At 53.4% G+C, this 11,965-nt stretch overlaps 1 protein-coding gene across 1 annotated transcript; it reads left to right on the top strand.

Annotated features, from left to right (window-relative positions):
- Positions 1 to 6,712: 6,712 nt before the first annotated feature.
- On the top strand, positions 6,713 to 8,285 carry HER10_EVM0010234 (adenosine deaminase; the record flags this gene model as incomplete). Its single annotated transcript, XM_035479701.1, has 1 exon — positions 6,713 to 8,285. The coding sequence occupies exon 1, from the start codon at positions 7,218 to 7,220 to the stop codon at positions 8,283 to 8,285; it is 1,068 nt and encodes a 355-aa protein (XP_035329956.1). The 5' UTR covers positions 6,713 to 7,217.
- Positions 8,286 to 11,965: the final 3,680 nt, after the last annotated feature.

The raw sequence follows: 11,965 nt of genomic DNA on the forward strand, positions 1-11,965 counted from the left end.
ATGCCATTGTCAAATTAAGCTGGCGCTACGGATACCTGCTAAGGTTACGGCCTAGTGTCCACTGTCCACCGTTGGAAAAGCATTTCAGCGAGTGGCCTGCCCAACTGTCCAACAGCATTCGTTCGGCTTGAGCCCCGAGAGCGGCTGGTCTTTGCATGGCTCTAGCAGGCCGCCCCAGCAGAAAACATCGAAATCGCTGCCGATGGCCCGAAATTTCCTCCGACATGCTCGCCAGGACTCCCACGTCCCTTGTTTCTTTTCCGACTTTCTGCCAGACTGCCACGCTTCCGACGTAGCATTGGGCTCCGTCACGGCAGAGTAGCCTCGCAACCATCATGTCACAGACTCCATACGGGCACGGAGTACGGAAGCACTGCTCTGTACGTACACAATGCACAGTAGACTGCGGCTGGGCTTGTTTCCCTCAGTTGCTGTCTGCTTTACACTCTCAGCCCCCCCGGTCATCCAGATATACCAGCGGATTTTCAACGATACATGTCTCAACGCATCGTGGCACATGGGCACTTTTCTCGGTCAGCCAGCCGAGGGAGAGCAAGCCGACGCGGCCAATGGTATGGCCTCCAAAACCCCCCGGGAGCAGTCGATATCATCGTCGTCGCGCAAGATTTGATCTCGCCAACCGCGTCTTCCCGCCCTGGAACGCTCCGCATCCGCCATCATGTGTCGAGAACTGGTCAATTGCCCCCGGCCCGGTGAGGCCCTGTCCTTGTCAAAATATGCTCCTGCAGCACGCAGTGCGCTATTGCACAGGCTTATGAGCTAGATGAGCTAGGAGGGAGAAGGGAGGTGACTACCTTAGCCTGCAGTATGTGAGTGAGTGCGTCCCTAGCCTCTCCTGGGAAAAGTCGTGCCGCAAGAGACGATCCCTCCCCCTCCTGATGGCCTTCTTAAGAGGGCCACCACTCGCGTGGGCCGGGGATGCATCCATTAGCACGCCGCTTCCCACTTCCCGAAGCCCATGCGCCCGGTCATGTTGCGTGTACGTTTCTGCCGTGTACCACGGCACACAACGGCCAACCACACGCTCTTCACCTCCACGACAAGCAAACACAAGAAGCAAATGAGGTTTCCGACCCCTTGGCTTGCTTGGCCTTGTACTGTGGCCGTGTGGCGCATACCACCGCATACAAAGACGATGAGACTCGCAATGATGTCGTGGTATTACTGCGCCGCACAACGGCCAGCGTCGGTCGACTGCGCGATGGGGAAACCCAGGCACAAGTGACTCCCATGTCAGGTAGAATTGGCCATCCTCTCCCATTCGACCCCGAAAGCCTCGACAGGGCTTGTTCACCATGGGGTTGGGACGTCTTCCACATGTTGCGGGTACTTGGTACACACAAATATCACATTGGCGTGGTCGGACCCGGTTACTACCCCACAGGTCCGCATCAACAATTGCATCTCAAAGGTTGTCTTCACAAACATCGATATCCCTTCTATTCATTCTCAACGATTCCCTTCAACGATCCAACGGGCCGAAGCTGATGTCTAGGCCCGAGGTTCTCTTGGGGCAGGGGCAAAAAAAAAAAAAAAAAAAAAGAGGATAGATATCGCTCGATTGTAAAAGTCAACGAGTCGCTGTCTCCAGCTTCACTTGGAAGATAAGGCGTTCTAGTCATCCTTGTCAGCACCACATACGTCTTTCCTCTGTCGTAGGTCGCCGTGCCACCGAATGGTTACCAAGGGTTCAACAGCTGCGAATGACGATTGGCGCAAGTCCCGGAGAAGTCGCCGCTTCTTAGGTTGGTGGTTCGGCCATTCTCATTCACGTCCTCTACCTCGGAGGTTCGCAACTTGGCTAGCTTTCCCGAGCCATGGTAGAGGGCTGCGTGACGAAAGCGCAGATCAGTGGCAGATGGTAACACGACAGGTGGTCGCGTACATGGTGCGGGTGTACTGTACAGAAGCAGATTGGATCCCTTTCACGACTCGCAGCATTCCGGCCGGGACGGTATGTTTGCAGCAATGTAACGCGATCCCCGAGTCGTACAGCACCTCTTCAACAGATCGCCGCCATTGATTCCGTGTCAATCGCAGACAAGAGGATTTGCCTGACCGGGGCCATGGGTACTGCAAGCATGCCGGGGGGTGAAAGGACAAGCCCATGTCAGCAAGGTTACAGTATCGTGTCCATCGCTTCAAGGCCAGCACTCTTCCACGGGGGAATGGGGACGACGATGGCGTTGCCGACGTCTGCCACACGTCCGCGTTTCTGCACGCGACCGACAGTTATCATTTTGACTCGGTAAGGACTACAGAGTACGCAGTATGGTCACGATAGGACCCTCCTCGACCACGCCATTCCTTGTCAGCCCCTTGGTCAACATTGGCTCTTGGTGCCGCGGATTAAGAGCATAAGCTATAACCAGGACTTTTATCCTAAACGAGCCGTGGAGCCGACGCATCTGATCACAACCGAATGCCGAATCTGCGGATAGGTGAGATCGGCTCCGCACCTTTTTACACGAATATTAATAGCCAAGCTTTGAAGTTTGGTTTGTGACAGATTTCCGCCGTCGAGTCAACCATCAGTAGATGGCCACCAGTCTACTGTGATGTTGAACCGATTCGCAACATGAATCGACTATATCAGAGTTCTGTTCAAGCCCAGGGAGACCGTGTTTCCCCTCGGGAGAGTTGTCAAAACTTATCCACAACGGACCGCAGACTGAATGTCGACGGCGCGATTGGCGTACCTGGCAAGCTGGCTCGAGCTCCCAAGGCTTGTCGGCCCATATGAAACATGACAGCCCGGAGTGGTAACTTGCCAGGTTCCATCCGCGAAGCGAATCTAAAGTGCAGTTTATCTGAATACCACTGGGTGATAGCCGAGAAGTCTACTACGAATGCTGCGTACGCAGTACACTAGCACGCCAGCATGACCTCGACGGAGCTCTGTCGAAAGTAGCACCTTCTCCGAGCCCTCCTCACCACCTCCTCATCTTCACCTCCATCTACAGTCTACACCCTCTTGAGGGGCACCGAAACGGACCATGTGCAGCGCAGGTTACACTACAAGCATCGTTGCAGCAACCCGAGTTGCAGACAAGCCCAGGCAGTAGACTCGGTCAATCACGGTGCTCAGGAGACGCCATCAACCGCCCTCTGGATTCGAGGTGTCATTCGGTATCTCCGCCGGGAGGGAACAGCTCCTGGGTAGCGTGATGGGCACCCGGTGGTAAGCAGAATGGTGTGCAACCCCGCAAAGAGCAAAGTTATCTGGTCGTTCCGGCTGGCAAGTCCTCTGCCCACTTGGAATCGCGGGACCTTTGTCTTTTCAGCAAAGTTATCCACCAATCCAACAATCGTCACCTCGCTTTAGTTATTGTCTGAAGATAGTTGTCTTTGGGCCATACTTAACGTATTTAAGAGGACCGGACGAGAATAAACATTGGTTGGAAGTCGGCGTGTCATGTCGCACACATGTAACCACCGACAACTCGAGGACGGGTGCTGGCAATATCGCATCGCGTAGCTTGAACTCGGGCAAGCTCACCGACAGAGACCAAGAAGCAGTGTGACGATGGCGGCAACGACGTAGACGCACCTTCTTACCCGTAATGACTGTACCGTCAGCCGCGGCTTGCTACGGTATCAGTAAGACTAGCTGTCAACGTCCGGGCCCAAGACACGCATGCATGTTACCATTCACCGATTAGCTTCCGCTGGCCAGGCAGATTGGCAGGCTATCCGTATTACCTCGCACTCTTTTCCCGAAGCAATACAACGTTTGAAAATGGTCGACAGCCACTCGTGTGTTTTGTCTTGAGTCTTTATCCGTACCCGCGCTTTCGAGCAGCGGTGCGGCGTGCGTGGGTGCCTCCAAACAACTGGGTCCGGCAAAGGATGCGGAGAGGATTGGGTCTGCGGCGGCAGTCATTGGCAACAGGCGGTCAACAAGCCGAATGAAACAGCACTGTCAAAGAAGCCCTTGCTAGCTTGCATGAAATTGGGTCTGGCTGGGTTTGGCGGATCCCACATTCCTGCCAGCGGGAGAGGGGGAACACCCTACGGATACATGGGTAGCAAGCAGCTCGACAAACCGAAGGATCATCTTCACCCGCAGGTTAGATACAGGCACGGCGGAAAATGAGTACAACGGGATTGCTTCTCGCACGGCTCGGGCGCTTCAACAAGAAGCTTGTGTCCCTCGTGGCCCAAGGTTGTCGATCTCGGGATAAAAAAGGTTCACGGGCGCATCCCAAGTCTTTGGGTAAGGTAGGAAGATGGAAAGTCTGACAGAAAAGGTGGTTGCTGTCTTCAAACGGACAGAATTAGAACAGAGAGGGCGGGCAGCGGGCATCAAGATGCAACGGGACGACTGGTGACTGGTCGCGCACAACAAGCATCGGGCGCGGGCGCGCGGAAACGGCCACGACAAGCTTAAAAAGACACAACAGATGAAGGGACGGAGGTCAACGGGACTCCATTCCAACCGTCATTCCATCATCTCACCTGGACGTTGGAGCTATTCCTGTCGATAAGCTTTTGCGCACGACTGGCGGAGGCTTCCCTTCTCGCTTGGGAGATCGATGGTTGCGACGACTCACGTCACAGATGCCATGGGACAGCCCGTGCCACCATGGATGGGGCTGATAATCAAGCATATCAAGGGCCAAGAGACCCTTTTTGGAGGGAGGGGCCTCACGGGCTAAGACCAGGAACATTCCTTGGCTTGACAGTTCGGAGCAACAGCCTGAGGGGGCGTGTTCGGCCGTCATCCAACATCTCAGCTCCTTGATGGATATCCATACGTATGTACGTACGCTGTGGCGGCGTACGGATAGCCCTGGAAAAGTCTGGGAATGGTATCATTCAACTCTCTTGGGTCCCAGTGATGCGAAGCAACACTAATGTCCACCTAGTATGGATATCCCTTCGTAGTCAGCCATCCCGTCGGCTGCTGCCTCGCCCGGGTCATCGGCGGCCACAAGACGGATCTGACCACCAAATCCCGGTCGTTTCTGCGGCTTTTTTTCTTTTTCCCTTGTTCTTCCTTCCATGGGCGCACCGCCCGTCGCCCCCCCGCAGTCAAACACTGGGATGGATCTCTCTTCTGATCGGCCGTCGAAAAATGTCCAGTTGACGTTGAACTTTCAGCTCTGGGATGATCCCTACCGAGAAATCCTAGGAGCGGCGTGCGGCGCCACCACTTGCCAGCCTTTCAGCCCCCCAATGTGGGAAATAACCGGGGAATCGGCAGGTTTCTGGATGTCTCTGTGCTCTGCGACAAGAAAAAGCAATACCTAGAGTTCTAGACTTTGGAAGCGGTTCAGCGGCAGGCGGCAGGCTCTATCCATTGCAACGGGGGAGAGCATCCTTCAAAGACCAGACAGACAGAGAGGGGTCTCGCTAGAGCCAATGAAGGTTGGCGAAGGCAACACAGATTGGGTTTCGAGACCATCTAGACGAGTTCGAGGAGCGCGCCAGCCCGCACACTGCTGGCCGTTGGCGGACCGCTGAAGAAGAAACAGCCAAACCAAAGGTTGATACCTACGGAATGCAGTCTGCCAATGTCGTATGTGGCGGCCGCCTGGACCTGTCAGTCTCTGAGAGTCTGTGAGGCTGCCCGTTGTTGAGGTCTGAACGTACATATGGCATGGTGACTTGACACTGGGTGACGGGGAAGCTGGCAGCCTCCTCGCGAAGGCCGGCCACCCAAACTGCCCAAATGGAAAGCATTCCATTCGCGGACAACTTGCTCATGTCAGTCGGTTGAGGCAGCATGTCTCTTTGCCACTGCAACTGCGGCTGCGACTACGACTACGACTGCGACAGCACCACCCTCCGGCTTCAATCCTGCTTTCTTGCGACAGTGAGGTGCGCCGGGTCGTTTCTTTCCGACGTAAAAGCTGGAAAAAAGAAGGGTAGGATCTGTGATTGTGCCTGTCACCAACAAGAGTGTTGCTAGCCCAGTTCCCGATTCACTGCGACCTCATCGTCGTGACAGGCAGAACGGGAGGGAGCTTGTTTCGTCGATGGTCATATTTCGTCCAATGTCTTCCTCCCCATATCCCCGATGCTACTACTCTTAGCCCGCTTCAAACATGGATATTTCAAACCATCTTGTCGTTCGACGGCTTCGCTGGTCGTGCGTTTAATGCCGCAGAGTGCGTCGCGGGCCCGGAAAATTGGGCCATTCACTGACGACAGAGAGCCCTGAGAGAGAGGGAGAGGCGGTTAAGCTGCTGGAGACTTTCTTGACCACCAGGTTGGAGAGAGAGTGGGAGTGGAAGTGGGAGAGAAGCGTTCTAGCAAAGGCTCGCCTCCGGATCCGTGGCACGGGAAGTTTCTTGATCAGGGGAAACCCTTTTCACAGGTCCTCGTTCTCGCGATCTCTTGGCTTGTGGTCAATGCTAGTCGTTTTGGAATCTTTGTTTCTCCGAGAGCCGTGGAGGCTCATTACTGCTCTCTTTCGAGTCTCTTTTAGTACTATCGGCCTTCACTCCATTGTGTCTAAAATCCCTTTGTCATCTTGGATGGATATTCCCGAGGCTAACAGCGTTAGCCAGAACCACTTTTACTCGGTCGGAAGCCGGACACAGTCAAGCGGGCGAACGAAGACTGGGCCGAACCTTCGCCGTCTTCCGCTGCAGAAAGAAACACGGCGCTCGCCGACAGCGAGGGGAACCTGATAGCGTAAACCTGCGAATATGGAGACAAATTCGGGTCGTTGTCAACCAAAACGAGAGGCAAAACGTAAAAAACTGGAAGTGAAAGAAAAAAAAAAACCAATGATATGACACAACACGGATAAGAAAGAAACTTTTGGTGGCAGATACCAAGCCGTGCGTTCGTCTACAAGACTTCTAGAAGTTCTCCAACAAAAATCTATTTTTGTTCGTGAACGACACAAAAAGACAAAGGTAGAAACCTGTCGACGAGATTTTTTGAGCAAACTTTTTCGGGTGAAACATCTTTCTACTAAAATACATCCTCCCATCTTTTTGCGACTTCTGTCTGGCGCATCGCATCGCATCGCCTTGCCTCCAAACTTCATCCCATCATTCGTCGTCTTTATCTCCAGAGCCGACAACGACCTCTCACTCTCTCTCTCTCTATCCAAAGCATCTCCAACAAAACGACACACAGACTCTGCGACTTCAGACATCTGGGGCCCCCTCATCATCCTCACGCTCTCACACACCCCACACACACACACACATATTCACGACACGCATATCCCGCCCACGATGTGCAAGGACAACCTCCACGACTTCCTGGTCGATCTCCCAAAGTGCGAGCACCACATTCACATCGAGGGCTCCCTGGGGCCCGAGCTGCTGTTCCACCTGGCCGCACAGAACAACATCACTCTGCCCGTCGACAAGGATCCCGCCTTCGCCAGCGTCGAGGCCCTGTACGAGCGGTACCGCAACTTTTCCTCGCTCGACGACTTCTTGCACTACTACTTTATCGGATTCTCCGTGCTCCTGACCGTCACCGATTTCGAGGAGCTGGGCTATGCCTATCTCAAGAAGGCGCACTCGCAGAACGTGCGTCACGCGGAGGTGTTTTTCGATCCGCAGGCGCACACGTGCCGTGGCGTCGCGTACGAGACCGTCATTGAGGGCTTGAGGCGCGCAAAGGAGCGTGCGCAGCGGGATTTTGAGGGGTTGACGGTTGAGTATATCGTCTGCTTCTTGCGGCACTGCGCCGTCGAGGACGGGCTGCGCATGTTCACGGAGGCCAGGGACGCGGGCCACTTTGCCGACGGCACGATTGCGGGCGTGGGCATGTCGAGCAGCGAGGCGCCGTACCCGCCCAAGATGTGGACGTCCATCTACGACGCCGTGCGGGCGGCGGGCGTGCGGGCCACGGCGCACGCGGGCGAGGAGGCGCCGGCCGAGTGCGTCGTGCAGGCGCTCGACGACTGCGGCGTCACGCGCATCGATCACGGGCGGCGGTCGGCGGAGAGCCCCGAGTTGCTGGCGCGGTTGGCGCGCGATAAGACGCTGCTGAGTCTGTGTCCGATTTCGAATGTGGTGTTGAGGGGCGTGAAGGAGATGAAGGAGATGCCGATTCGGGAGTTTTTGGACAAGGGGGTGCGGTTCAGCATCAACAGCGACGATCCTGCGTATTTTGGGGGGTATATTCTGGAGAATTACTGCGCTGTGCAGGAGGCGTTTGGGTTGAGCATCGAGGAGTGGAAGGGGATTGCGGTGGGCAGTGTCGAGGGGAGCTGGTGCTCTGAGGAGAGGAAGGAGGTTTTGAAGGGGGAGATTGAGGTTGTTGTGAAGAAGTATGCTGGTAAGGCTTAAAGGGGCTGGAGACTGTGTATTGCTGAGCGGGTGGGAGAAGGTCGTGGGTTGATGGCGTTTGGGCGGATGTCTGATTTTTGGATGAATGAGGATTTTAGGCACGACGTGATGTCGTTGTCTACCTCAAAGGATTTCAACGAAGGGAGGTTGCATTGGTCCCCCTTCAACTGGGACTATGGGTTTTGGAAAAGGGGGTTTTAGAAGGAGATACCAGAATCAGAATGTCATGACGCTGAAGAGTAATTCGCGATTAAGGGCACGTAGCAAAATAATGGGAACAAGAACGCACCTTTCAAGATTCAACAATGTCTATTGTGATTTGCACGAAGACTTCCATGAATATCGTTGGGCTGGTCTTGTACATCGCGAAGAGCCAGAAAAGGGGTAACTCGCTCCTCGTCGCCTAAACGCCCGCGACGTAGCTAGGTGAGCTGAGCTGGTGGGATATCTGGCCACCATCCCTTACGATGAAAGCACATCAACCTACTCTACTTGTCTGAGTTGATGCTAGGCTCTATACATGACCGGCACATGAATAATTTGCGGTCTTGGACATTGTTGACAGTATTTCGAGTTGATTTGGTTCCCGTCGCCCCTTTTCCACTTCGAGTCATAATGAGCTTTGGGTCATAGGAGCATCGGCGCACTTGCTGTGAGACCTTCGAAAAGCACGAATCAGTATAATGATGGTCTTGATAACTAGCTAATTTCAAGTGAGGCTTTATCGAGTTCGTGCCGTGGTTTACGTCTTGTGGTTTTCGAGTCGGTCGAGGAGAGGAGGGGGCGGGCATGTTGCCGGCGATGCAACGAACACCTTCAAAGGAAATACCTCGCCGTGGTGCCATCGACGTCGTTTCACGGCGATCATTCCAAGTTTATTTTTTTTCCGGAAAGTCATTCACTGGCGCACGCTCTCTGTATTCCTTTGTGCCTGCTCGGACTTTCTCGTTTGAGCCGCTGTCGCTGATGATAGTCCGCGTTTGTCATTGATATCTGAGCATCCTGTTCCTCTCGGACACACCGGCTGGGGAAGATTGTACGGCATCAAAAACACGATTTGAGACGCCCGCAAGTTTTATGATATCTCTACAAAGCAGATCTGTTTCTAATCGTGTTACGGATAGGGACTGTCTTCGCCGTGGCTAGACAGTTGGGCTGAACGTGAAGTTAAGCTGGCCGCGTAGCATCTGTGTGACGTTCAAGATACCTGCATCTTGTTACATCCGTACTATTAAAATGACTATACTAGCCTTGAGAGCACTCGACTAGAATGCCTTTCGGTCTGTGGCAGTTTCGTCGTCTCGATGCTATGGTTGACGAGAATGGAAGCGCAGATCGGGAATACATGAAAACACTTCCGCCAAATATCTACCGAATTGGATCAACCCATTGAGACACGTCAATCCGCCTTTTCACGTGAACCTCTCAAGATGGTCTTCGCTAGTTATGAACTGACTGGATGATAGTGGGCGCGGTCCCCTCGGAATTTGTTCATGGTGTAAGGTAGCTCAAGCCGGCCAGATCTTGCCATGGTGGAAACGGAACAGAATCAAGTTTCCGTGAACTTTGTGATGACAACTGGCCTCTTCAGGTGTGGACCAAACGACACACTTGCCCGTCGAAAAATCTTCGCAAGCTTCTAGGAAAGCGAAAAGCCTGTCCTCCTTTGCATGGCGGCACCCATAAAGTCGGGGAACAATGATATGATTCTCTCGAGCCTTGCTCGTTCTATGGCGAGGTCCAGTGATGATTCCAAGATTCTCAGCTTCCTAGATACATCCGACTTAGATGAACCTAGGCTAGAGCTGTGGGCAAAGCACACATCTATCTCCTGATTTGGTACACCAGCAACATCTCATTCCCACTCTACATCAGCAACAACCGGAAGAAGAGACCTTGTGATCCCTCAATCTACCATTGTACATAAACTCTATGAAAGCATTTCAAGGTTCCTCAGAACCACAGTGTAATTGCAGAAGATAATCCGATCAAACTTCCCCTCAAGAACCGGGCAAAAGTAAGACAAGATATATGAGGTAAACATCCAAAAGGCCTCTCAAAAGTCGACCAAATCGACAAAAGAGTTCATCCCCCCGGTGGCGAATGGGGACTACATCTCTGGCGCACATGCTGGGACTCGAACACGGGACCTCTCAAAGCCTTCACCGAGTAGGCTCGTGGACTCGAACCACTCCACCACCCAGCCAGTTTTGACCTGACCCCCAAGGGGGGCGCCTGCTGGCTGGTGACAGGAATGGACTTGGAGGGATATATGAAGGCTTTGTTTGCGGTGTATGCTGCGTTAGGTATACTCGAGTAGCAGACGGAAGGGGGAAGGTATGAATCATGGGGGTCCGGTCGTACCTGCCTACGTGGGTTACAGCACCACGTACGTCTGTTGATGGGAGTATGTATCCAAAGGTGATGAATCATTCTCAAGAAGAGAGGCTTGTAGGTGATTCACCTAGAGCAGGCTCAGCGTCCCACTGTCAACAGCGTCCCATTGTCGACAGCAGCCCTACCATGAGTTGCCCCTCTAGGTAGTCTTTGGAGCCTGACGTAGGCGGATACCTGTAAACCATGGAGTAATATAGATCTCACGGAAGATGCCCTTCCCACGACTTGACTTGAACTGCTTCCTTCCCCTAAGATCCCACGAGGATGACTGTTGACTGAGAGCTGAAGTGCTCGCAGTAACAGATAATCCCAGGAACCGTCGATTACCTTCATATAGCTCTCAAGACGAAGGTGCGGCTATGAATCGACAGAACAAGAAACATCATCAGATTTAGTATAGGCCAGCCAGTAAGATTCAATTTCCAAACTTCACACCGTAGAGAATCAGAGTACAATAACCAACCCCATGACTTCTCAACCTGTCCTAACTAGGTTGTCCAGGGCCTCTCACGTCTCAGTGTTCCATGAGAATTGTAGTGCAAATGTGAGATACTAGTTCATTCGACCTATCCATTTCAAAGCAGAAGTAGCCGCAACTAATATAACCTTAAGCATCGAAAAAGACACCACCAACATCAATCGAAACATCAAAAGAGTTCACCCCCCCGGTGGCGAATGGGGGCTACATCTCTGGCGCTCATGCTGGGAAATTTCTAGCGCTCGTTCCGGGACTCGAACTCGTATGCGCTAAGTCTGTCGTCGAGTAGGCTGGTTGGCGTTAAAGAATTGTTGACCATTAACCACTCTACCACCCACACCACAGCTTTGACCTGACCCCCGACCTAGAGGGCGCCTGCTGTACTGGTGACGGGAATGGGATTGAGGGGGAGGGGGGGGGGGTATCTATGCTTCCCGTCTACCTTAATGTAAAAGGTATTCTGTGTATTCGGGTGAGGTGCTTTGAAGAGGTAGCCTGACCGGATGAGGGCGAAGAAGGGATGGCGGGCGTGCCTGCCCTCCGGGTGCGTGATTTGAAGTTGAGCATATAACTGAGGTCAAGTATTAATCACCGATTTTGAGAGAGAGAGAGAAGCGGCTGCTTCATCGTACCTTACTCGGTACTTCACCCTTTGCAGGCTCTCCGTCATTCTCTCGACCGCGACTCCGCCATCATTGTTCTCCGGAGAGTATCCTTCGAGCCTAGATCAACGACTATCAGCCCCTTAGCAGGGGTGGAACCACATAGTGACACGAATGAGGCATGACCATGATCAAACTGGTGT

This window comes from Colletotrichum scovillei, assembly GCF_011075155.1.
Source record: "Colletotrichum scovillei strain TJNH1 chromosome Unknown Contig00009, whole genome shotgun sequence".
In the NCBI taxonomy this organism is placed as follows: Eukaryota; Fungi; Ascomycota; class Sordariomycetes; order Glomerellales; family Glomerellaceae; genus Colletotrichum; species Colletotrichum scovillei.